The sequence below is a fragment of the Ambystoma mexicanum genome, chromosome 10 (assembly GCF_040938575.1).
Source record: "Ambystoma mexicanum isolate Mex_15411 chromosome 10, UKY_AmexF1_1, whole genome shotgun sequence".
Taxonomy (NCBI): Eukaryota; Metazoa; Chordata; class Amphibia; order Caudata; family Ambystomatidae; genus Ambystoma; species Ambystoma mexicanum.
The window spans coordinates 1,557,802,179-1,557,829,754 of NC_090932.1; the positions used below are offsets into that span (position 1 = coordinate 1,557,802,179).

Consider the following 27,576-nt stretch of genomic DNA (forward strand, 5'->3'; position numbering starts at 1 on the left):
TAGTTTTTTCTTATTTCTTTCTCTTTTTGTTTTCTTTTTGTGAACCTATTCAAAGCTGTAATACACTCTATTTGGAAAAGCCAACAGGTCTGTTGTTTCAGAAGGGAACTGCTTTGGTTATGTAGGCTTACTCCCAATTCCCAGGCAGGGAGACAGGGGATGTGGCCTGTGCTGCAATGGTTGGGGATGGCTGACTATGGTTGACGATGGACATCTAACGCTGGCCATTGTGACAAAACTCAACCATGCATGGGTTGACTATGTTTAGTGATGGTTGATGATGAGTGACAACAGTTGTCATTGTTCAACAATGGTTGACCCTGGTTGTTGTTGGTGCAACTTGGTTGTTGATGATTGCCAATGGTTGTCAATGGTTCCCAATGTTTGGCAATATTTGCCTATAATAGATGATGGTTACTCATGGTCAGCAATGATCAAACATGTTGGGTGAGTGTTGATGATTATCAATGATTGTCAGTGATGATCGGCGATGGTTGACCATGTTTGGTGATAGTTGAATATGGTTGTCAATGTTGTGATGATTCAAGATGGTTGGCCAGTTAGTAGACTATGGTTGGAGATGTCGGCCATGGCTGGCAGTGGTCAGGGAAGGCTTGAAATGGTCAAAGATTATTGGTTATGGTCAAGTATAGTGACCAGTGGTTGGGTATGCCTGTTAATGGTTGGCGGTGGAGATGGCCGACATGCATGCCCACTGCCTGACCCTAAAAAAACAACACTAGTATGAATATTGCCAAATGTCTGACCCTATAATGGCCATTAACAAAGAAGCAAGGCAGTGCAGCCAGAGAATCCCCAGGATTTACATCTGCCTCTGATATGCCAACCCACATGTAATGTAATGTAAAAAAGGGGATGGGGTAGTGTGGTAGAGGCAGAGCCAGGTGCAAAACCTGTAGCATTGATGGGCTCAGGCAAAAGGCCCCAGGCACTGAGTGCACGTATGTTCTATGTGGTTTATGATGGTGACACGAGAATATGTTTTATCCAGATAGGAAAACCCAAGATCCATTAGGTGACTGCGCTGGGACCCCGGGGAAACCCCTTTTATGGAGGCGATATGTGGTAGAGCTAAAGATGCAGCAGGCCATTCGATGAGCTTTGAGTTGCTCTGTCAAATCTAATGTGGTGGGGGTTTATTAATTTATTTATTACATTTGATTATACACCCAAACCCTGGGGTGCCACAGCGTAGGTCACATGGTTACATTAACACTTACTGGTTACAAGGAATAGTGTTAGGACAAAGCAATTGACATTGTGGTTACAGAGGTTCATTATCAGTTAACATTGTTGTGAATATACAGTTATATGCAACGTCATGAACAAGGTTAGAATTTGTTGAAAAGCCAAGTTTTTAGCATGTTCTTTAAATGGGTGTGGGATGACTCATTTCTTATGTTAGAGGTAGAGCGTTCCAGATTCTAGGCGCTGCTACAGGGAAGCTGGAGGTTCCTGTTCTTGTGTTTTTGAAGCTGGGAATAAGTAATTGGGGGCTAGAGTTGGATCTGAGAGATCTGGTGGCTGAGTTGCGAGTGAGACAATGGTTGAGATATATGGGGGCGTTTTGGGTGATTCATTTGTGTGTCGTGGTGAGTGTTTTGGTAATATACTGGCTTGTATGGGCAGCCAATGTACTTCCCTCCTAATTTGTGATATGTGGTCCCTTTTTTGGATGCCCAATGCTGCCCTTAAGGCTTTATTTTGCAGAAGGTGCAATGTAGCTAGGTTGTTCTTTGAGGTGCCTAGCAGAAGTATGCTATTGGACATAATGAGAGCTCTAGCTAAGGTCATGCAGTTATCAGGGGTCAGGAGCTGTCGGCTGAGGGCAATGAGTTTGGTTGTGTAGGCAGTGGAGGAGGCGGGAGAGTTAATATGTTTACACAAGGTGAGATTTGAGTCTAAGTATACGCCTAGAGTTTTGACTGGGTTAGAGATGGTTATGTGAGTACCATCTATAATGATAGAGGTATAGTCCTGGTGTAGTCTTTTCAGTTGGGCCGGAGAGCCTACTATGAGGAGGAGACATAACGCTGCTGTGTGCTGAGGGCCGTTTGCGTAACGGAACGTTGCCAGATAATGAGCTGTAAGTGGGTTTCCTGGGCATGGCAGAGGTGGCTTGGGGTTCTTCAGGTGTCCTGTTATTGGAGGCTAAGGCATAGACCGGACGAGTTTCAGTCTGCTGCTGGGCTGAAAGCAGAGACTCTATTGTGTTGTTATCCATTGGTGTGAGGTGCTCTCACTGCTGCGGGTCACATTTCATAATGATAGCAGGGTGGGGTTGAGCACTCATCCCTGCACATCGATAGCATTCAAGTCAAGTCAACAGTGCTTTATTTTGTCTTGCCGTCATAAAAGCAGAAATACATCAAAACAAGCACAGTTGAAAAAAAACACATTACCTTGACATACAAATATAAATTACATTTATCCATATTTCAATTCATCCCAGATTTGCTAAAAACATCATAGTGCAAATAAGCAAGATTCCAGGTTGGTCATATTTAATAAATACAATAATATTATTAATAATAATAATAATAATAATAATAAAACTACATTACACCAACATGTAATTTTCAATGTAGCACTCCTTCGTCTCCATGTGCTGATTAAATAGTTTTACACAGCACACACAGCGTCAGGGTAGGAGGAGTTCCTGCAGAGAGTATTCGCAGCAGATAATGTACGTACACCGTAATTCTTTAAACACAGTCTAAGATTCCCCCCTTGGATTTGGGAACAGCCTGGGCAAATAAACATAAAGTGCTGTACAGATTCAATTGTATTGGGGCAGGACGGGCACCAGACATTTCCTGTCTTATACCAAACATTGGTAAGTGGGGCGAACAGAAGGATATTGAATCTCACTTTCATTTATAGAGAACGTGTAAACGGTGGATCAATATCCATCAAGTAATTTCTTCTGCCCCACACAGTATTGTAGGACAGGAAGTTCCATCCCGCCACCAGTAATCGACAATCGGTAAGTTGTTGGGAACACACGTGGTCCCAATATGCCTCTTTGATAAGATCCTGGGTGTTCCCTTGCATGTTCCAAGGTTCAAACTATAGTCAGTGCAAATTCAACGAGTGCAGTGTGGATTTCACAAAGGCTAGCCAAGAAATATTGGTTGCACCGTCACAGCTCATTAAATCCCCAAGAGCTTTGCGGTAGCAACCAAGTTCTTCGTTTCGCCCAATTTTTGCCCAATACAGTAAGGGCATGATCTTTAAAATGTCTCCACTGCATTTTAAATCTAGTTCCAAATGGAAAATAATTTATGATGGGTACACCTCGGAAGAATAAGAAGTCTTTAAAAAAAGATATTTTCGGTTATGTTAAATTCTGCACCGTAGCCTGCGACGCCCACTGCTTTTGATCTATGTAGTTCTAGGGCGGAATTAGAACCTTGTCCCCAAACATCTTAGACAGGTTCCCAATCACAGCACAATTGTGAGATAAGGTAAAATGGGCCTTTTCCACATGTTTGTTCCTCTTGCCATTTCTAGCCAGACGGAAACCTAAGTAATCGAACATCTTAATCTCCTCAACCTCAGTTGCTTTGATTCTTATAGTTAAGTCAGTGAATCTTTTCATGTTTTCCCAAAGCGCATTACTTTGGTTTTTCCTCTGTTGACCGTTAATCCCGCCTGTCACAGAATGCCACAGACTGATCAGTTTGTTTCTTCAGCCCACTCGGTGTCTGGCGACAAGTACAGCATCGTCCACATACATCCGGATGCTGATCCCAACTCCCGCAAGCCTGGAGGCATCAGCATATTCTACGGATAAATTGTTAACACTATTATCAAAGAAGATAGAAAAGAAGGTGGGGGGCTGGCACACAGGCCTGCCCCACCAACTTCTCTACCAGAAAATGCCTTCTATGTCTCCCATCTACCCCTTCTCCAACAGTGGCAGTATTTCCTGAATAGAGCAAGAAAACAGAATTCATCGGGAATATGTTTGGCACTAAGGGATTTCCAAAGCTCTTCATGGGGAATACAGTTGAACGCTGTCTTTAGGTCAATAAAAACAAGCATAACATTGCACAACAAGATGTGGAGCCTAAATGCCTGCTCCGCAGTAGTGATGCCCTTCCTGAATCCTGCCTGTGCGCTTCTAATATAGTTTGAGTTTTCAGCCCATTGCTCGAGTCGCTCCAAAACCAGCTCGCCAAAAATCATACCCATTGCGTCAAGAAGGGAAACAGGGCGATATTTCTCAGAATCGTCCCCAGCCCCCTTCTTGAAGATCGGGAAGATTTATGCCTGAATAGCATTCATGTTATCTCACTGTCCGAATGGTTTCTAAATAAGTCTATTGGAAGGATGGGGAATGAAGGAAACACTGAAAACTGCATAGAAAACATTGGTGATGCAATGAATGGATGAATTAATTAATATCAGAATCCACCAATGAAAGGGCCAGGGACTACACAGGAGAGAGAAGGAAAGAAGAAAGGAATGACTGTATCGATGAACGAAAGTGCATGGGTAGCATAAGAATTTGAATAAGGGATGAACCAGTAAAGGGACCGATCAAGGCATACATGAACATAGGAAACTGGATTCGAATGCACAAGTAATAGAATGAAATAATTAATAACCAAACCAAATAAGCATGGGGGAAATGAATAACTACACCAAGGATTCAATGAATGAGGGAAAGGAACATTGAATTCAGAGGGAGTCGAATAAAGCGATTAATTGAGAAATAAAGGAAAGGGGTGTGGCATATTGAATGAAGGAATTAAGCAATTATTGAATGAATCAATAAATCCCATGTAAAGAGGTCTTGTATAGCGCACTACTACAGAGGCATAGATAGGGTAGGGCCTGAGGGGCAAGGCCCACCCAAAATGTGTAGACGTTCACTCAGCAGCACTTTGTAGGAATTGACAGATGATAATGTCACTGCGTTGGGCCCAACTACATTAGCTTCAGGCCCCACTTGTTAGACAATCCTGGCCATGCCTCTGCACTACTACCATTCTGCTGGCCTTGTTGTTTGTGACTGCTAGAAAAGAGGAGGAGGAGCGGTTGCTAGTGAGACGGAGGGGAAGGCAGGTGTAACATCTGAAGTGTTGATGAGTGCGGGCCGGAAGTCCCTGAGTCCTGATGCTGAATCATGAATTTGGTTTGTCAGTGTTATTGGTCACATGCTTCATCTGTAAGGGAGAGCACAGGGTCTGATGAATCACAGCTCTGCGAGACCAGGTTAGCCACTGGCTTATTCTGGGGTTTGATAGAGCTTATGGTGGGAGCTTTGGCACAGCTCTGTCAAGGTAATGTGGCATTGGTAGACAGGAAGTTGCAGAGTGCGAGCTTGTCTGCAGGTATTGCAAGGTGGTCCGAGATTCAGAGTTGAGTTGGTTGCCGAGAATTTGTGGTTTGGTGACTGATGTTATGGAGTCTTACAACTAGGCGTAACTGTTAGTGTTCCAGTCTGTTGTTGATCCGCGAGTTGGGTTTCATTGGTGCGTGGTTCTCCATCGGGCACAGTGTTATTTCTGATTCCATTTTATGGCACGAGAAGGGGAGACTGGCCCGACTGAAACCTATCTTCCAGGTTTAATGATTGAGGTCTTGTGGGCAGGTGTACGGTGTGTGTTGGCGCTTTGCCAGAGTGTTGCTTTGGTCATTCATTGTGGACGGTCGTTTTGAATCCAGTCCATGCTTCTCGTCTGTGCGGTCAGATTTCCGAGAGGCTCTGCTTTTGGGGGGATGTCTTCGGTTGTCAGGTTGTTCCCAGAGGGCATTTGGCTCTTGGTAGAGAATAGTCATGGAACATGGACATGGAATACATGGGGAATGTGTACCTTGGTTAATGAACTAAAGTAGGATGGCTTTCATGGATGATGTGCTTGGTCAATAAATGATAGGGCATAGATTTCGGGAAAATAAACAAATCATTTATATTTGTATTTTGTACTGATCAGGACATGGTATTTTGATAAGAAGAATTTACAGTATACCATACAGTGAACAGGGCAATCCTGCAATCAGGTGTATTACAATAAAAGTATTTGAAAGTCTGATTGAACCAGAGGTAAAAACCAACCAATAAATGAGCAAAGAAACTATCAATGCATGAACACATCAGTGAATGAACACAACAATGATTAATTGAACACATGAATGAATGAACATACGGGTGGATGGATGAATGAATGACAATGTTCGCTGAGTTAATGGGTGAATGAATGGAACATAAACAACAGTGAGCAGGAATTAATGGAGAGTGTAATACCTTGCAAAGGGATTGTATTAATGCGTGAATTGATGAATGACATCCATAATGCATTAATACGTGAATGTGTTAAGAAGGGGTGGAAACCCCCTGGGTAAGCAGAGAGGACAGACCAGGCAAACTCCCACACCCAAAAACAGAAGAGTCCAAAGAATTTGACAAAGACCTGTTTTATCGAACAAAACCCATATAAAACAGGGAAAGCTGTGGACATCAAAGTAATTTCCGAGATCTCGAATATTTCCAGGCTTGTCAATTGTTTGAAAACGAGAATTACAACATAATTGAAGTTTCTTCCTGGAAAACCTATGAGGTGGAGGGATTGGTTAAGGGGATCAACTAGATATATTTTCCATAGGGGTAAGTAAGTTCATTGGCTACAATCTATATGGTGGCTTATTCTGAGACGACCCACTTAACTGATACAGGTGTAAACATGTCAGCATAATACAATCCTATTGGACATTGCAACATTTATAGGACAGCGTTATTGGTGGGTTGGGATTGGTCAGTGGTGCCTTTCTCAGCCTTGGCAATTTGAAAGGTTATCAGCACATGAGCAACTACAGGGGCTGGTGAGAATGGCACCAAGTGCTACCTTTCCCAATAAGGTCACCATTTTGATTCTCTAGGCCACAAGTCAGGACATTTGGCTCTTAACTTTGCATTATCTTGTATCTTTTGTCCTGAGAACTAGATGGAAACTGAAGGCCTCAGCCTGCCGGTCCCTGTATCTAATGAATAGTAATTATTCTCCGACTGTTAGTCACATGTGTGGAGACCACATTTTGAATTATTCTGTTCAGCATTTACTAGGATTTTAGCCCTTATTAATGCGGGTGTCTTTACCCTTCCTAGCCTCTAGGGACTCGTTCGAGCTACCTTCTTCCCAATATCCAGCCTTAATGAATGGGAATCTGACCTTCCAGCATTATTTGTTTCTTTGCTTAATCTAAGAGAAATGTGTCTCACGCCTGGGAACTGTTATTGTCTGTTTTCTTGGGTGCTCATCCAACTCCTCCCTGTGCACGATAACCTTGGCACAGGCTGTAAGATTATTGTCTGAGCTGCCCAGGTCTGAATGTTCTGCTGCCTCAGCGATTCCAGTCACCCTGCAGCTTCAAGCATTCTCGATGTCTCCCATTCACTCAAACGTGGCTTCACCATCCATCTTTTCTAAAATGGCCACTCATTCGTTTTTTGTGAATTGTGAATTGTTATGCATATTGCGTTTCAGCGTATATATCGAGATGGGTTTTCTAGCCTAGTGGATGCAAGCATATTCTTCACGTCTAAGTGCAATTTGACCTACTCTCTGTGTAGCTTCCTGGTGGATGCGTATCTGCTTCGTGTCTAATGCATTTACGTGTGTCAGGCTCAGTGGTGAAGCCATCTGCGTCTTTGGTTACAACATGTTCATGTCTTTCATAGTTTGCACAGTTATCTCTTCTTTGATTGATCCAGGATAAGATCGGTAGGGTTGCCTTAGCGAGTAACGCCTCTCACATCTTCGATGTGGTGGCGGAGAGGAGGCGGGTGATATAAGAAATGTGCACCGTCTATTTCTATAGCATCCAGACAGGGGAGGGGCCGACGTAATGAATGACACATTCAATTGCTTCTCAACAAATGAATGGAATGAGAATTACAGTGAAAATGGAATGAATGGATGAATGTAAAGATGGTGTAGTGCCTTTGAAATTGAATGATCAGAACTTGGAAAATGCAAGTAATTACTGGGCGAATTAATGAACAAAATTAGGATGAGTAAAAGAAGAACAAAATGATTTAATGAGTGATTGAATGAATACATGGAGCATTCTGTGTACCAGGCATATACATTAGTGAGTGAATGAAAGGAGCACTGGAATGAGTTATACATCACTCCATTGCTTCCAAGCAAGGTTTGTACTATAGAAACCCCTAGTTAATGAATGAATAAAAAGATCACGCGTGCATTGAATCGATGGAATTCATTAGTGTGCTTAATGATATGATAGGTTATTTATAACGCACTTAAAACCCAAAGGTTTCCAAGCGCGGACCCGGGGATCAAAGCTGCGTTGCTTCGTGTCGTCTTACTTCCAAGGCGAGCGCGTTGCCCCTGAGCTATCCTCCTGAGACTAAGCCTTGCGAGATACTTGGGGAGTGAACATCCACTGAAATGCACGAATGGAACAATGAGAGAATGGCATGCATGAAAACAGGGTAGAAAGAATAACTACCAGAATGAGGCTGATTGGTGAATGAATGCGCAATGATTGGCACATTTGAACAGGGTGGGACAGGACACCAATCAAAAAGTGGCCCACAGTGGCAAATGGCAATTCATTCCTTTTGTGAGACTGTTTGAGTAGTACACATGGGGAAGGCTTTTGATCAAATGTGATGCAAATTGTGCCTTTGAACAAATATTTATTCAGTAACACTGGTCAAAACTACTAACCGCATGGTGAAGTAACTTATCATACGGGCCCACGTGTGCCAAAAAAGTGGCCCACTTTGACCAAAAAAACTGGTCCACACTAGCATTTAGCGGTTTTGGTTCGGGCATTGCCCTGTTGCCCTATAGGCCAGTCCGAGCCTGTATTTGAATACATTCCCACTCGCCTGCACTTGCGCGTTCTCAATGTCACTGGGCCTAGTAAGATCGTTGTTCTGTCCTCCCTTGTACCCCTCCCTTACCTCGTTGCACCCTGAAACCCTTGTGTATGGGCGCAATATAAATAAAATATCATATCATATCATACCATTGGTGAATCGATTCTATGAAAAGGTGGATTCATGGAAAACGAATGATGGGAAAAAGTGTAATGAAAGAATGAATAGATGACGGGGGCTACGAAGAAACTCTGCTCACAGTTGGTGCTTTATAAAACAAAAAGCAATGAATAGGGGGGTCGGATATGCAGGCACTGGCGGGGACGCATGCAAGTGTGTCACTGTCCCTGTGTCCACCTGTTGGTGACACTGTATGTGTGCGTGTTTGACATGTGTCTGTCATTGTTCACGCCCATGCCTGTGTGTCTCTGCATGTCACTCTGGTTGTGTCTGGCCTTCTAGAAAGTGCTGTTGGGATACTTGTCCGGCTGCGCACTCTTCACGTGTTACAAAAGAACAGACATGAGTGAGGCCCGAGTGAATGGAGACGTTGTCGGCAACTTGATAATAAGGCTCTCCGAGGTGAAGGAGCCGTGTGAGACTGCTGCTCAACCCCGCAGAGTCTGAAGCTCTCCGGCCACACCCGGGTAAATGACCAATGATACACCGCCTTACCTACCTCAAGAAATCACTAGAACGGCCCAATACCAGGGAAGCATACACCCACCTCGGGAGGATAGCTCAGGGGCAACGTGCTCGCCTTGGGAGCAAGATGAGACGAGCAACACAGGTTTCATCCCCTGGCCCGCGCTTAGAAACCTCTGGGTATTAAGCGCGTTATAAATAACCTATCACATCATATCATATCACTGCATCACCCAGCGCAAATGTAAACGGGCATCCAGCTTCCCCGTCATGGCGGCCAAACATTGGAACCTTCTCCCGCCTACCCTACGGGCCGAACATTCTTCCTGGGCTTCCCAGAAAGCGCGAACAACCTTGTTGTTCACAAAACAGTGAACTAACCAGCTCCGCCTCTGCCTGGGGCGGTGTGATACAGAAAACAATGCCTGTAGTGTCTTCGAGCAACTTGCCTTGCAACAGCGCCTCCATGCCTCAGGGCTTAGCTTGCTCTATAAATGTAAAAACAAATAAATAAATAAAACATGATTGGGGGGTGAATGAAGTTGAAAAGGTTTGAAGACCACCTCTTCAATTACCATAGTAGCGGGGTGCTAGATTACCACATATGGTGGAACTCAAAAGTAAAAGGCCCTGTTTTGTTAAACTTAGGTTCGAAGGTGGCTCAGGGCTGCCCACCTCTGGGCTTTGCAGAGGCAATGAGGCACAATGGATCAGATTGCCTCCGCAGCACCACTCGTAGAAATAGATTTTGCGAAGTCGGAGTAGAGTAAGACTTAAAACCAAGAAGGCATGTGCAGATCCAAGGTGTGATGAGTGGAGCCTGCGTCTGTGGATTGGAAAACCATGGTGCCGTTAAGTGATTTGGTTAGTGCAACATCATTACAACAGGTCCAGATCAGAACACACGTGCCAATTTGATTACACAACCATGGACTCGTATCAGTGATGTGCAGCAAGCTCCAGGTGGCAGAATCGCTATAGAACAACCAAAAACATGCATAAGCCTAAACACAGCTACACATTCACGTGTATTCCACGGAAAATCACTCTCAGTCCAAGATGTGGCTGGTACGTGGAAAGCCAAGCATATGCCATATGTTGCTAACTTTCTAGCAGAAGAGCAACTACACGCTTAGAAAATCCTAAAAGGAACCAACAACGTGGGCACTTTGGACAACTAGCAAATCAAACGTTTGTAATTCCGGGTGGTTAGATAGGAAGAAATAAAGACCGACATTAGAAGGAAATGTGAGTTTTACATGATATGTAACTCCTTGCAATTACAGCAGAAAATGGAAGGAGGCAGAGTGATATGCCCATGCTGGGGGGCTGGATAAAAGAAATATATGATATCATAAACTGGGCTTTTATATCGCGCTTCATGCAGGAGACCATTCTGAAACGTTTTGCTGCTGAGCTAATCTCCCTGGCCCGGCCCGGTAAACACCTGGTAGTCCTGCTCTACAGTCCAGGAGAACCACTGCAGCGAACCCGGAGAAGTCCTAACGCAAAATACATGTTGAAGGAAGACCCTCTAAACAGCAATGCTCAGAGGATGCTGATAGATCCCCGACCCCACTAGCACGAACGTCATTTCACCAAAAAGCCAGGGCTAGCGGAAGTGACATCACATGACCCTTGACCTCTGATGACATCACAGGAAGTGGTGTCATTCGGCCACAGCCTGAAGTGACATCACGAGAAGTGATGGAACACTACCATTTTCCGCTTGACAAAACAACAAGTGGCATCCCATAGCATTGTTTCTAAGTACACTATGAAAAATATGGTTACAATATTACTGTAACGTGATATACATTTCAAACAAGAATGGATCACCATATGCATTGACAGAAAAAACGCATGCTATAACAGCAACTTGTGAAAAGCAAAATACATAGTCCAAAAATGATGCTTATTCTACTCTAAATGCTTTTTGGGGGATGTTGTCTGCATTGTGAATTTGAGGTGTTTAAGAACAGACTAATCAGTGACTCGTCTCCTGAAGTGTGCCTGAAATTAACTTTTAATGAGTCTAGCAATGATTGTATGGAATTCGTGCAAGACAACTAGCTCAAATAGCCACATGGCATTGGCCACAGCCCAGGTAGCTCAATTTGTTAAAAAGAAGAAAAAAAAATCTTTTTTTAGGGGGTAGCAAGGGCGACCTCATGGGTCGCAATTGCGACCCCTTGCGACCCCTAAATGACATCCCTGCCCACTAGTCCCATCAGGGGACCCATGACACCTGAGCATGAACCACTGAGGGGCAATTTCTAAGAACCCGGCACAGTGGAACACAGGACCTCATGTATGGGATGTACAGGATTTATAAAGCACAACCTTAAATGGAATGCTTTACATAGGGGTTTGCACCCAATGGGGTACCTGTAGAGTGCAGCGGGAGCAGAGATACCTGCAATGTGTGTGGGTGGGAGGAGCTCTGGAGGAGGAGAAGTAGAGTTGAGTGGAGTGATCGGTCATTCATCACACATCTGTGTCGTGGAGCCTCTCCTCGCCAGCAGTGCCCCCGCCAGTCCTGCCAGCTCTGACAGTCCTGGGGGTGCCACCTCTCTGAAGAGGCGCCTTTAACTTTAGTTTAGCTGGCCCGTTGGTCCGATGAAATACTGGGACCAAATGCTCCAGGTTGACATCACAGTTCGGACCCAGGCCCTGTTTAATGGTCCATATTCTGCCAATCCACGAGATACTACTGCCAACGTCCCGAAGAGGCGAGCGTTCAGTGTTATGCCCACCTTGTATTTCAGCAGCAACTGTGCACGGGTGGTCTGCTAAGCAAATGTGGCCCTGGAAATGTTCTTAAAAGTGGCCTTGGATTACACCGTGCAATGAAGCCCAATTTGCGGGTTCTCGGCCCCAGAAAGGTTGAGAAAATGGTTCCAAATAGTGCATGTTAATGCACTAGTGCTCCTTTGTAGGGATTAAAAAGTAGTTAAACAGACCAAAAAAACAGATTTAAAACATGGTTCATAGTGACTTTTTCGAATGTAATATTTTCGAAATGCCATTTTTGCGACACAAATATGTTGAAAAAAGAAATCCGAATTTTTATTTATTTTACTTTTTTAATGGGGGGGTTTCCCCCTCCAGCCCCCTGTTTTTTTGACACCTTTTTTTAATAACGAAAATAAATTAAAACATATAAAATAAAAAACATATTTGCTTCGAAAAAATGGCATGTCGAAAAAAAAAATCGAGAAATTAACTGGATACCTTAAAACATATCCGTAGATTTAGGACTAACATACTGGAAGATTTACAACTCATTCTTTGCTTCAAAGGGATGTGGGGGATGAGGAGGGGTGGAAGAGGAGGTGTTTGGTGACAAGGAGAGTGGGAAGAGGAGCAGAGAACCAGGGTACCCACACAAAAGAGTCCGAAGGGGTGGAGGCCTACCAGGAAATCTTCAAAGCTCCCTGAAGGTGAGACCTCAAGGATGGGTGTGCTCCCCTGGTACACAGCCAGATGGAAACAGATTCAAAAGCGAAATGTGAAACGCAGGGTGCAGACTCGTACAACAGCAAAGGTCAGGCCCAAAGAAGACAAGGGGTAACATGCTGTTGGACATGGAAAGTAGCAATACATTGTGACGGCAGTGTGCAGGGTCGCTGCAAAGCAGAGACTTTGTGGCGAACTTGAACTGTCACCAACAGGATACCCAACTGCTGATCTCTTTTTCCTAACTTTCAGTTTGTAAGCAGGCTTATCTTTGACCCTCTTGCTCAATCCCCAATAGAATAGGGCTTGTGTTTTAGATATGGCTGGAAGGTGTCAATCACGCTCTACGGAACAACATTATGATGTTGACCAAGTCATGCTTCCCCGCCTCACACTGAACAGCTCCTTATCAGCGGCTAAGGAAGTGTCCCTACAACCAGAGGTGTGAACAAACTAGCTTTTAAACAGATCCCAATTACAAAGAATCAGGTCTTATTTCTGTACAAATGGGATTGTCCATGCTGCAGCATCGCCTGCGAAGTAAGGTGCCACAGAGGCCGCCCTGGCTTGGCTGGTATCTCCTGAAAAGAGACATGGCGGCTTAGAAAATGGAGCTGATACTGCGTCATGAAGACAGTCAACGTTATAAGATCCCATGGTATTGACTGTATGGGATGTTCTGGACTTCCCAAAATACAAGTTACTAGGGCTGGGTTGGCCACTGCTTCACTACTGGTATTGAATTCACAGCTAGAGGCAATGGAGTAATTATGGAATTCAGTATAATCGCCCCTCTGGAAGAAATCTTCTCATCATTCAGCTCTTAAATGGCATTTAACCCAGCGGCCAGCCAAAAGGGCCTTTAACACAGCAGCCAACAGAAAGGGCCTTTAACACAGCGGCCAACTGAAAGGGCCTTTAACCCAGTGGCCAACCGAAAGGGCCTTTAACACAGAGGCCAACTGAAAGGGCCTTTAACCCAGCGGCCAGCCAAAAGGGCCTTTAACCCAGCAGCCAACAGAAAGGGCCTTTAACACAGCGGCCAACTGAAAGGGCCTTTAACCCAGTGGCCAACCGAAAGGGCCTTTAACACAGAGGCCAACTGAAAGGGCCTTTAACACAGAGGCCAACCGAAAGGGCCTTTAACACAGAGGCCAACTGAAAGGGCCTTTAACCCAGTGGCGAACCGAAAGGGCCTTTAATAGAGAGGCCAACTGAAAGGGCATTTCACACAGTGGCCAACTGAAAGGGCATTTAAGACAATGGCCAACCGAAAGAGCCTTTAACACAGTAGCCAACTGAAAGGGCCTTTAACACAGAGGCCAACTGAAAGGGAATTTAACAGAGAGGCCAACCGAAAGGGCCTTAAACCCAGTGGTCAACCAAAAGGGCATTTCACACAGTGGCTAACCCAGTCAGATCCACGGCTCTCAGTTGGACATTTTTTCTGACGGGTCATGATTTTGTCACGTATTGTTTCTTCTGTAGGCTCCGCACGATGCAGTTGACCATTCCTGGTTTGCATCAAGGCCCCCAATTCTACAAGAAGTGGTATCCGAGTGACCCAGCAATGGAAGGATGGTTGCCGTAGTTCCGGTGAACAGACATGGTTTGGGGTACGCAAGAAGAGGAGTTGGGAATGCCTGCGGATATTGCAGAATTAGAGAATAGATGGCGACCCTTTGTGACTTCCAAGCCTTGCTCTCTCATTTCCCCAAGCTGGTCAGGGCGATCTGTCATCTCGTTTGAAACGCAATTGCATTGGAGCGATCCTCAGATGCTGAAAAGGTATCCTAACATCGAAGGATTCACTGATTTCCACATCTGCGTTATTTCACCCCGAGTGGTCACAGTCCTTCTGTGTCGAAACTGATGCGCCAGATTTTGCCATAACCGCCAACCTCTCATAATGGCACAAGCGAATGGAATCCTGTACCCGGTATCCATTTATTTATGGGAAGGTATTGACTGAACGTAACTTTGCGTTTGGGGATAGAGTTGCTAGCCACTCAGGCTACCTTCTTGAAATGGTGCCATTACATGTTATAAGCCTGAGGACTCTGTCCGCAGATCGTAGTACCCTTCAGCATCTCAAGGCTGCCAAGACCCTGAGTGCTGGGTGTCTAAGTTGCCCGGAATACACTCACAACCTGAGGCAGCAAATAGCAAGGTGGATCCCCATACCCCGGAAAGCAGAAACCTTATGAGACATGTTCCCACAAAGTGTGGGCGGGTTCCCCGGCCTACGCTATTGTGCAATATGTGATCAAGGCACACAAGCCCCTTCTCTTTTCTGTTCAGACACACACACGCGCACGCACGCATTTGACCAGTCATTCAACACCCAATCGTGCATCGTCCACGCTTGCATAAGCTGTGTTCTGCATATCACATATTCCAGAAGACATGGTGTCACAAGGTAAGTTTTCAATCGCAAGCAACCCAAGCATCAGTGGCCTATTTCTTGAAAATGATACATGCCTCAGGGTTATCACAGGAGTCCCCCCCATGCTTCCCTTGTAGGGATCACAACAGGTCGACACGGCTTGGAATACAAGCATTCGAGCTTTGCATGCCTTATGTTTAAGCCTTAATTCATTTTGAGATATAAACTAACGGTTTATATCCAAGGAATGGAAGAGTTTTGGAATCAAATAATCAACAATAATAAACTGACACCAAGGGTAGTAATTCCAAACATGAAATACAACAATCTTGTAATGCATGTGGCATGCAGGATTGCAAGCAGAGTTCAGAAAATAAAATAAAAAAATGTATAATTAATAAAACTGAAGTCCCATCTACAACAAGTAACAACAAGTGCGGCTATTGCTGTTCATCTAGCCACTTACCGCTATCACTGTTCATCTAGCCACTTACCGCTATCACTGTTCATGTAGCCACTTACCCCTAACACTGTTCATCTAGCCACTTACCAATATCACTGTTCATCTAGTCACTTACCCCTATCACTGTTCATCTAGCCACTTACTGCTATCACTGTTCATCTAGCCACTTACCCCTATCACTGTTCATCTAGCCACTTACCGCTATTACTGTTCATCTAGCCACTTACCCCTATCACTGTTCATCTGGCCACTAGCGCTATCATTGTTCATCTAGCTGCTTACTGCTATCATTGTTCATCTAGCCACTTACTGCTATCACTATTCATCTAGTCACTTACCCTTATCACTGATCATCTAGCCACTTACCCCTATCACTGTTCATCTAGCCACTTACCGCTTTCACTGTTCATCTAGCCACTTACCCCTATCACTGTTCATCTGGCCACTAGCGCTATCACTGTTCATCTAGCTGCTTACTGCTATCATTGTTCATCTAGCCACTTACTGCTATCACTATTCATCTAGTCACTTACCCCTATCACTGTTCATCTAGCCACTTACTGCTATCATGTTCATCTAACCACTACCACTATCACTTTTCATCTAGCCACTTACCCCTATCACTATTCATCTTGCCACTTACGGCTATCACTGTTCATCTAGCCACTTACCCGTATCACTGTTCATCTAACCACTTACTGCTATCACTGTTCATCTAGCCACCTACCCCTATCACTGTTCATCTAGCCACTTACTGCTATCACTGTTAATTTAGCTACTTACCGCTATCACTGTTCATCTATCCCTGGGATGCACAACATACGGCCCGCGGGCCAAATGCAGCCCTCCATCCTGTGATGTGCGGCCCGCCAGGAGTGTTTACTTTTGCAATGAGATATGGCCCACTTCAAGCAGTCGGCCGCATTTCATTGTTTAAGTAAACAAACAGTTTGCCCGGGACCATTGCTGGCTAGGAGGCCAGCAGTAGAGGCGGCCTGCATATTAGCATTTTTCACGTTCCTTCAAGGGGAATTGGTGCTGAGAAGAAACATGTCATTGCCCTTTGAAATGCAAAGTAACTTTAATTTTGTGCCCAGTCAATGGTGCCACACTTGCATAGTGACAAGAGTGTAAGTGCAACAAAAGCTTTCTGATTCAACACTAGATTAGCAACGGAACAGAGGGTATGGGGGGTGCAAATTCTATTTCATATTCACGCCACAGTGTTATTTTTAAGTTAATTTGCCCGAGCATGCTGTGGAGGGAAATGTGATCAGTGATAATTTAGTAAAATGACAAAAAAGAGGGAACCAGGGTAAGGGCCTCTGCAGTATTTTATGACAGATGTCCACAATGGTTCTTTTTGGGAGTGCCAGGAACAGAAACAGCTGTAAAAATCATCAAATGGAGCATTAAATGAAGCTGTATATTAAGGCTTTGTCAATCTCTACTTTGCGGTTCATTTAATTTCCAAAAGAAATGCAAGTATCAGAATTAACAAAGAAAACCAGGACTGGGCTAGAATCTTTGGAATGGAATGGGGGCCCTATAGGTGTGTCATGCTTTTGGGGAGGGCAGTACAAAATGACATGTTCATGCTGAAACGTTATTTCATAAATACCCAATAACCATAGAACACAACCACATAATGCAAATAAGAGTTTTGGCCAATTTATTGACTGAGTGTAGGGATTTACCAAAGAGCATGTAAATAGGCTCTGCCGGCTCACTCTGGCACCCAGAGGTGGGAGGGAGCAAGCTTATGGAGTGCTGCTTACAGGGTGTGACAGAGCCCCACCCCAGACCTTCAAGCAAAATACTCCTCGGCATGAGAGGGAGGGAGAGGAAGAAGGGAAGAGATGGGAAGAAACAAAAAGAGACAGAAATAGTAACATAGGGAGAGTAAGAGGGGAGAGACAGACACAGAAATAGTAACAGTGTGAAAGAGGGACGAGAAAGAATGACAGAAAGAGAGAGACAAAGAGAGAGACTGTGAATGTGGCGTTGGGCAGCAGCTGAAGATGAATATGTGAAGACGGTAACGTGTTCATGTGTGTGAAATATATGGTACTGAATGGTGATGCAGCTCTCTGCACTTGCAAATTAAGTGTTTATCTGCTGGCGATAACCTAACATTGGTAAGATTGGGGGTCTTACTTACCGGTAATCTTCACTACTCCTAGTTCTGTTCTTCCTAGTCACAGTGCTTGCTCTCTGAGGGCCCCACCTTCATGACCAGGAAGCTTTATCTGTTTAATTTCCCTTGCTTCACCCCCTTGCTCATGTTGTGTGGTCACCCCTCAACCACTCCACGCAACACATTAGTAGTCCGGCCCACGGTACCCAGTTTCGAAGGTACATCCGGCCCGCCGAGAAAACCAGTTGTGCAACCCTGATCTAGCCACTTACCGCTATCCCTGTTCATTTAGCCACTTACCCCTCTGTGCCTTTCCGATCCCACCCTTCCCTCAGAGGCTGTGTTGTCACAGGTAATTACTTTATGCATCTCTATGCATGTACACACGAATGGTTGCAGTACAAGCTTTGCAGTGCAGTGCTTTTCTGGTGGTCATCCCATTACCGCCACTCTTCTGGCGAACACGGAATAGCTCCGTTTTACTGCACTGCCGAATTCGGACTTTTGAGATGAAGCAGGAGATTTAGTGCTGGAGGTAAATCTCCCCAGTGCCCTCCAGAAAGTGGGTGACTAACTTCACAGTTTTCCCAGGCGTAATCCTGCGGGAATTTTGCGAGGACCCAGTGGGGGTAATGGTAAATGAGGGCCTAGGTTTCTGATTGGCTGTATGATTCTGTGTGTCTCTATGCCGGCCTGGCACTCTCGAACCTTACTCACTGGCTCCTCTTGCTTTCTAGGCTATGCTAAGGACGAACCGTGGGACCGTGGGCGGATTCTTCTTGGCGGGCCGCAGCATGGTGTGGTGGCCGGTAAGTACACTCAATCTTATCACGTGATGCTTAAATGCTTTTATACAGATAGACACTGAGAGCCAGAAAAGACTGCCATGCAAGTTTAAAAGAATACATTCTCAAACGCGATGTACGGGGCTTGTGAGCGAGAAGCAAAGAAAACATGTTCACTAAACACAAAGCAAATCTTTTGGCATTGTTAATGCATGTTTTCTATCCGTGTGCATGCAGGTTTCCACACACGTGTATATACACACATACACACACACACACACACACACACCCCACCCTCCCCCCTATGTTCCCTACTGGCCTGCACCGCTCCCCACAGACCCCATCGCCGCGCCCTCTCCCATGCACAATAAAAAAAACAAAAAACATGTGCCTGCTCTTTAAGGAAACAGTTTCTTTTTAAAATAAAAGTATAGGAACGGTAAAACTTAATTAAAATAAGTATAGGAGCACCGCTCCCGACCACTCCCGACCACTTCGACCACTGCCGTTGCAGAGTGCTGCCTCCTGCCTGAAACTTTCCCAAGCTTTTGTGAGGGCCTGAGCCTCCATCCACCCGAGACCACATGGTTGAGGCGTTGATTCTCCACCTTGATTCATTAAAGTCCACACATTCCCCTCGTCGTGCCCTCCCCCACGCTTCCCTATATGGTAATGTCCTCAGCTAAAGATGAGTTTCCATTCTTCACATAATCTCCTGTGTGTAGATTCTTGGATTTTTAGGGGTACCTTGGGTATTTTTTTAGGCTCCTGTAGTGAGAGCCTCGCCTCTTACAAGCACTTGTGCAGAAGATTCCAGATCCTTTCCATCTCTTCTGGGAATATTCTTCTTTCTTCTATGTCTTCTTATATTTCTTTCCATTGAGGAATTTCCTCTTTCAGGATCCTGTGGGGAGATTCTGGATTCTTTGAGGGTCCAGTGGGAAAATGTGGACCTCTTTCAGGCTCTTGTGGAGATATTCAAGATCCTTCCAACCTCTTCTGAGAAGGTTCTGGTTTCTCAAGGTAACCATGGAGGACTTCTTTCTTTTTCGTGCAGCAGAGATTCTGATGGCTTTGACAATCCTGCGAGAAATTTCAGGATTTGTTCAGGCTCTTGTGGGGAGATTGCAGATCTTTCATAGGTCTTCTGGGGATATTCAGCTTTCTTCCAGGTTACTCATGAGGACTACCTTCTTTCAGGATCATGTGGGAACATTATAGTTTGTTTGACAATGCTGTGGGAAATTTCAGGATTGGTTCAGACTCTTGTGGGGAGATTGCAGGTCTTTTTCCTTTAGCTCTTTTGTGGATATTCAAGTTTCCTCCAAGTCACCCATGAGGACTTGCTTCTTCCAGGATCCTGTGGGAAGATTCTAGATTCTTTGAGAATCATGCAGGGAAATGGGTGAATCTTTCTTGCCCTTTATTGGGAGATTCCACGTCCATCCTAGCTCTTCTGGCAAGATTCTGGTTTCTCCATGTTATCATGGAGGACGTGTTTCTTTCTGTATCCCGAGGAGAGATTCTGGCTTCTCTGAGAATCCTGTAGGGGATTTTGGGCTTCTTTCCAACTCGTGTTGAGAAATTCCAGATGATCCACAGTTCTTCTTGGTAGATTTTACTTTCTTAAATGTTGCAATGAAGGACGTTGATCTTTTAGAATCCTGTGAGTTGATTCTGCTTTCTTTGATAAACCTGATGGGAACTGTGTGCTTCTTTTGGGCTCTTGTGGGGGGAGGTTCTGGCTGCTCTGAGGATCCTTTGAGGTAGATGTGGGCCTCTTTGTTATTCCACTAGGATTATCATGACATTTTCCATGCAACCAGGAATTTGATTTTGTAATTTTTCTCTGGAGAATACATGGATTATTGGCGAGTTTATGTATTTTATTCTACACCATATGGAGACCATGGTGTTTTTAGGCTCTTGGTCAGCAATATTTTAAAAATCATGGGGGGATATTATATATTTCAGTTCGGGCTCTTGAATCAAATCAGAAAGGCAATGACAGTAGTAGGTGCCAAATAATTTAATTCACAAATACACAGCTGTGATGTATTTCCCACAAAAGCTCAGCACTTGTCCTCTAAGCACGCACCTATGATAGCTTGTCCCCAAAGTGCCAAAATGTGCCCCTTTAAAAAAACAACTGTGACCAAATTACATTAAGCATAGACATAGTAAAAATACTTCTGCTCACTGCAGTGAATGGAAGTCTGACTACTATGTCTATACTTAGTGTAATAGTGTGAACACCCAAACTTCTCCCCTTTTTTTACCATTCAAAGGTATTTAGTAGGTATATGCGCTTTACTTAAGTACAACTTGCCAAATTATATAACATTCGGAGATGGTTCTATCACCATCTCAAAACACGCTATCATTTTACAAAGAGGACTTACATAATGCTCTTATGCCTAGTGAATATCGTTAAATGCATAGAAGCATGTGCAAGTTAGTATTTGCACAATATTACATTAGCACAGACATAGTAAAAGACGTCCGTTCATTGCGATGAACAGAACTCTTTTGACTAAGTCTGCTAAATCTAATAGTGTGCAAACACTGACCTGTAGGGGCCCCCTCACAGCCCTGCTTCGAGGGAGTCCGGAGGATCTTCCTGGAGCTCGGGTCTGGCTTTAAAATGATACACTCAATCCTGGTGTTCCTGTCGCCTGGCACTCAGTTCCTGCAGCAGCAATGGAAGTACAGTCAGCAGAGAGAGGGGTTTCAGTCGAGTTCGTCTTGGGGTCGATTGGTCCCACCAACCCAAGGGGAGAAGTCGTCCGTTCTGGGCTTCTCTAGTCGATGTCAAAATAGGAGCTTCAGCACTGCAGCAGGGCTTCACCGGGCAAACCAACAGTCCAGTAGTTGCAGCTAGCATCTCTTCCAGTTTCTTTCTTCGGTTTCTTCGTCCAGTGGTCGACTCTGCCTTCATTGCAAAAGACCTCGTCTTTTATGCAAGTCTCTCCCATTCATTCGCAGCTGAGCTGTCACTCACACAGCAGGGTGGCTGTCCTCAAAGGACAGCCAGCCAGCCAATCACCTTTGGGTGCATTCCTGTAATCAAGGAGACTAAGCACAGGGAGTTTCGGGTACCTCCCTCGCTTCCTGCCCTGCCAGACACGCTGGAGCCAGAGGCTAGCTTCACTAGTGAATCCCGTCAAAGACAAAACAAACAAAGGGACCAAACCTAGTTTGGCGCGTAGAGTAAATGTCAAGAAGGACCTTTCCAACAAGAAATGGCAAAAAAGAAGAACGGGCCATTTTGACAAAATGGGTCATTTTGACAAAATGAGCACCCTTGGGTGCTGTACTGCAGCTGCGAGCGCAGCCCGCAGTAAAAACACACAATGATAGGAAAAAGTAAACCACTGCCGCCAGCCATTAATTGTAGAAAGGGTGACATAAAAATGTTACACAAGTAGTTATACAAATGGGATACTAGTAACCCCTCCAGCACCCTATTGTAAGATCGTGTGTGCGGGGGCTATAAAGAGGAAATTGTAAGTAAAGTCAATTTCACTTTCCTGCTCTTGGAAACAGTAGTTTATCAAAGAGAAGGTATTCCTTAGCAGAGATCCAAAGGATCTCTCTTTGACACTGCACTGATGGTGCTGTGTGTCACAATGTAAAAAGATGATGCCTATGGAGTTTGTCTCCAAAAACAGAAAATACATCAGATTAAAAGTACAAAGTACCAAAGTTCAGCAAAAAAGCTGGGGGTCCCTAAGGTGGGAGGAATTAAACACTAAAATTAAAATTCACCCTAACAAAGTCTCAGCTGCAGTATGTTCTGCTATAAACTGTAGTGCATGTGTTATGTCTCTAGTATATGGCAAGATATTCTGCAGGATGATAGTGCAGTGCAGAATATTACACTTGTTTGTCATAGAAGATGTAGTTAATGGTTTACACACTCTAGTAGTTATGCAGTGTGTAATATAGTTTCTGCAATTGTCAGATCCAACCAGGGCTCAAGTCAAGGCTACACTTAGGGTGGATGAAGTCCCCCACTTTTTTCAGAAGGCACCTTGAGATGCTGATTTCTGGTGAAGACAGATTCAATTGGTATGGTAATTAGTCACCCCACTGTTATTTTTAGGACTTGACCCCTGCATAAAACTCCAGTCAGGTCGATAGCTCGCTGACAACTCGCGACGCTTGGGAACGGTGCAATGCCATCAGTTAGGCTGTGCCACAACATCTCTTTATCTTTCCAAGCAGGGGTTTTGCTAGGTCTGGGAAAGATCCAGAGCTGTGCTAATGTCAGGACTGTCGGGACTCAGGGCAAGCTAGCCTTTTGGTTGTAGCCCCTGAGCTTCTATCCGGGGCTACAACCAAAAGATCTGGGGCTATTGCCCCCTCAGCCACCATCTAGCGACGCCTCTGCTTCCAAGATCAACAAACTGAGTACTACTGTCAGAACTCTGTAGATGTCACATCGTGGGGTAGATGGCGAGTCTGGGATCGGTATCGACGTGGTCCGCCGTAGATCCTGCCGTCACGTTCCTTTCTCCCCTACGTGCTTGCAGGTCTAGTCTTTCTCCGCTCGCGTACGCGACCGGGAGCTTTTAGCCTTCTGCTTCCGGGTCGCGTACGCGTTGCAACGCTCCCTGGTTTTTCACTTGCTTTTGCCACGCTAGGAAGCCTTCTGTGTTACCTCCACCCGCTCCTGCTGTTTCTTTCTTTCCTTACTTTCATTCCTTTTCCCTTTTCTTCCCGTCTCACTCTCTCCCCCTCTCCCTTTCCTTCGTCCCGTCTACCCTCCTCTTTTCTCTATCTACTTTCTCTATCTACTCTCACTCTGCTCTACCCTCCTTCCCTCCTCTCTCCTGCTTATAGGTCTGCCTCTGCCTTCCGCTGTGGTTGAACATTTTTATCATCCCGTGTACCACCTTGCCTGCTATTTGGACTGCCTCTGCCTTCCGTTATTGTGAACTGTTCATCTTCCTGTGTACCGACCTTGCCTGCTATTTGGACTGCCTCTGCCTCCCGTTATTGTGAACTGTTCATCTTCCTGTGTACCGACCTTGCCTGCTATTTGGACTGCCTCTGCCTCCCGTTATTGTGAACTGTTCATCTTCCTGTGTACCAACCTTGCCTGCTCATTGGACTGTCTTCGCCTCCCGTTTCTGTGGACATTGGTCCTTCATGTGAAGCTTACCCAACCTGCTTACGGATCACAACCTGAAATCTTCCAATAGGGGTTTTTTGTGCCTTTGGCTTTTTCCCCTTATCCGACGGTCACGGAGGATCTTTCACCGCCTTACCTATACGGTGTCGTGGTGGCGTCCTTTCGTGGCCGTCCATATCTTCATAAAAAAAAAGAGAAACCAGGAAACAAGGAAGGAAAGAAAATCAGGAGAAAAGACAGAGGTGAGGAGGAGGGGGAGGGTTTTGAGACTGAAACTTCATTTGAAGAAGAGGACATTGCTGACCTTTGTGATAGTTTGCAACGCCCCAATATCAAAATGGCAACCCCTCAACAGATTCAAGAACTGATAGCCGCTGTACAGAACCTGAACTTAGAGGTTCAGAACCTAAAAAGTGCCAACGCTGCATTACAACAGCGGGTGACAGAAAGAGAGCGTCTTTCAACAGATCTACCTCCTCTTCCTTTAGTCTCCGGCAAATTCGATGGGGCCCCCAAAAGGGTCAAAGAATTTTTGGACGCTTGTAATCTTCACTTTTCTTTTCGTACGAAGACTTTTGACTCTGATCACGCCAAAATTGGCTTTATGATTACACATATGACTGGCAATGCCCTTGCTTGGGCCACCCCCCTAGTGAACCGAACCGACCCAGTGCTGCAAGATTATAACGCCTTCAAAACATTGTTACAACAAACCTTCTTACGGACCGAGAGTACTTATTTGGCGTCTGAAGATTTACTGGATATACGTCAGGGCAATTCGGATTTACTTACTTACATCACGAACTTCAAACAGGTTGCTTCTGAAGCAGGATGGCAGGAACAAGCTCAGTATGCAATCTTTTGACGTGGGTTGAGAGAGGACCTCAAAGATGAACTGGCCCGGATCGCTCGTCCAACAATGTTTGATGATCTCGTGACTGCTACACTTCGTATTGATTTTCGTATGACTGAACGACGTGCTGAGAAGAGGAAATCCAAACCCTATGTGTCTCTTCCTGTGGATCCCCTTCCTCCCATCCCTACATCCTCTTCAAGATCCAATCGAGAAGAACCTATGCAGATAGGGACTACTCGTGCTCCACTTACACCTGAGGAGCGAAAGAGGCGCAGAGAAGGAAACCTGTGCATGTATTGCGGGGCTTCTACTCATCTACTTAGGAACTGCCCAGATGTCCCTCCAAGACGGTCGGGAAACGATCGCCCTCGGTGAGTGTCAGGACTAACTTCCGAGGGGCTTCTACTAGTCCTTATGTTACTCTTTCGGTCTCTACACCTGCGATCCCAGAAGATGCTCGCCTCATGATTCTATCAGTAACTCTATTACTGGGTGACTCGGAGATTCAGGCTCAGGCCCTATTGGATTGTGGCGCCGCCGGCAATTTCATGGATACCTATTGGGCCACTCAGAAGTGTGTGCCTCGCATTGCCAAGAAGGAGGACCAGAAGGTGGAGGGGGTCGACGGCGAACCTTTAAGCTCTGGCTTAATAACTCACACCACGGAAGAACTAATGATGTCGGTCCAACAACATACTGAAAAGATCTCATTCGACCTTATCCGTGCTGCCCACTTCCCTATCATCCTTGGGATTGGCTGGTTACGGAAACACAATCCCAAAATAGATTGGACAAAAAATCTCCTTAGTTTTCACTCTACGATCTGTAAGTCTGAATGCCTACCGGAACCTAGATTCGAGGTTGTCAAGACATCAAGTTGTTGTGAGTCCAGAACTGTTCATTGTTTGCCCACTTATCTTCAGGAGTACACCGAGGTAGTCACAGAAAAGATACCTCTGGAATTGCCTCCACACCGTCCTGAAGACTGCGGGATTGATCTCATGCCAGGGGCCCTGGTCCCCTTTTGTCAGATGTTTCCTCTGTCTCTGGAAGAAAAACGCTATCTCAGGGAATACCTGGACAAGAATCTAGCCAACAAACTCATCAGACCGTCAAAGTCTCCGGCAGGGGCCTCGTTATTCTTCATACCCAAGAAAGAGTCACAAGAGCTACGTCCCTGCATAGATTACCGGGGACTAAATATAGTAACCATCAAAGACCGATATCCCATGCCTCTCATAACAGAAATAATTCAAGCGGTACATGGTTCCACCATCTTTACAAAACTTGACCTAAGGAACGCCTATCACTTACTTCGAGTCCAAGCAGGAGATGAGTGGAACACTGCCTTTCGGACTCCATTCGGACTATTTGAATATCAGGTAATGCCCTTTGGCTTAGTCAATGCTCCTTCCATATTTCCACGCTTCATGGATCGCCTATTCTCAGATCTACTATGCCATACTACCATCGTCTATCTGGATGACATTTTAGTGTTTTCTCGGACACCAGAAGATCACAAAGAACATGTCAGAGAAGTCTTTCAACGTCTCAAAGACAATCATCTTTCCGTCAAACTGAACAAATGTGTTTTTTCTGCATCCTCTATCTCCTATTTGGGGTTTATCCTTTCTAGCAGGGGTATCTCGATGGACCCACAGAAGGTCACATCTATTCTAAATTGGCCTTCGCCGAAATCAGTAAAGGAAGTACAGAAGTTTCTAGGTCTTGCTAACTTCTATCGGAAGCTCATTCCAAACTTCTCCCAAAGAGTGTTACCCATCACATCTTTACTTAAGAAGTCTTCTATGCCGTTCACTTGGTCTGCTGCAGCCGAGGAGAGTTTTGATCTTCTCAAAGAAGACTTTTGCTCCGCTCCAGTTTTACGGCAACCGGATCAGGGTCTTCCTTTCATTCTGGAGACTGATGCTTCGGCAGCGGCAGTTGGGGCAGTCCTACTTCAAACACATAACAATCTCGAATATCCTGTCTCTTATTTTTCGAAAACACTCAACTCTAGTCAAAAGAATTACTCAGTCATCGAACGAGAACTACTTTCCATGAAACTGGCGTGTGTCGAGTGGAGACATCTGTTGCAAGGAGGCATTTTTCCATTTACCATCAGGACTGACCACAAGAATCTGCAAGTGTTGAAGCAGTTTGAGTGTTACAACACCTGACAAGCAAGATGGGCACACTTTTTTGCACAGTTCGACTTCAACATCACATACATTCCTGGAGAACAGAACTTGGTGGCGGACGCACTTTCTCGTCGCAGTGATTACCTTGCAGAGACAGAAGGCACCAGAGAATTGATGTTTCCCAAGACCAAACAAATCGGAGAACTATCTACGTTCCTTAAGCAAGTCAGAGATACTTCTAAAGGAAATTTCGAAGGGGATCTCCACCCCATCGATACCAAGTACGACATCAAGGATGGGTTCTATATGGTAAAGGATAGATTGTATCTACCCACGTCGGACCAGAGGAAGACGGCGCTTTTATGGTGTCACGATTCTAGGATTGCAGGACATAGAGGCATCAAAGGAACCCAGGAATACCTCCTAAGGCCCTTTTATTGGCCTAACCTGAAGGAGGATGCCAAGGAGTATGTACGGTCCTGTCTTATTTGTTTCTGCAACAAAGTGTCTCACCAAAGACCAATAGGATTATTGGAGTCCGATGACGTTCCTGCAGGACCTTGGTACACCATTTCCACAGATTTCACCGTCGAGTTACCCAGGTCTCAGGGTTGCACTTGTATCATGGTGGTGGTAGACTCCTTTTCCAAACTGGCTCACTTTTCCTCCCTACCTGGCATTCCCTCCGC

General features: G+C 45.1%; 1 protein-coding gene across 1 annotated transcript in view; it reads left to right on the forward strand.

Moving 5' to 3' along the window:
- SLC5A1 (solute carrier family 5 member 1) overlaps positions 1-27,576 on the forward strand; it is a 281,641-nt gene that overhangs the window by 16,481 nt on the left and 237,584 nt on the right. The window contains exon 2 of the mRNA XM_069619846.1: positions 18,706-18,777. Within this exon, the coding sequence (XP_069475947.1) occupies positions 18,706-18,777 (72 nt within the window). The remainder of the gene's footprint in view (positions 1-18,705; positions 18,778-27,576) is intronic.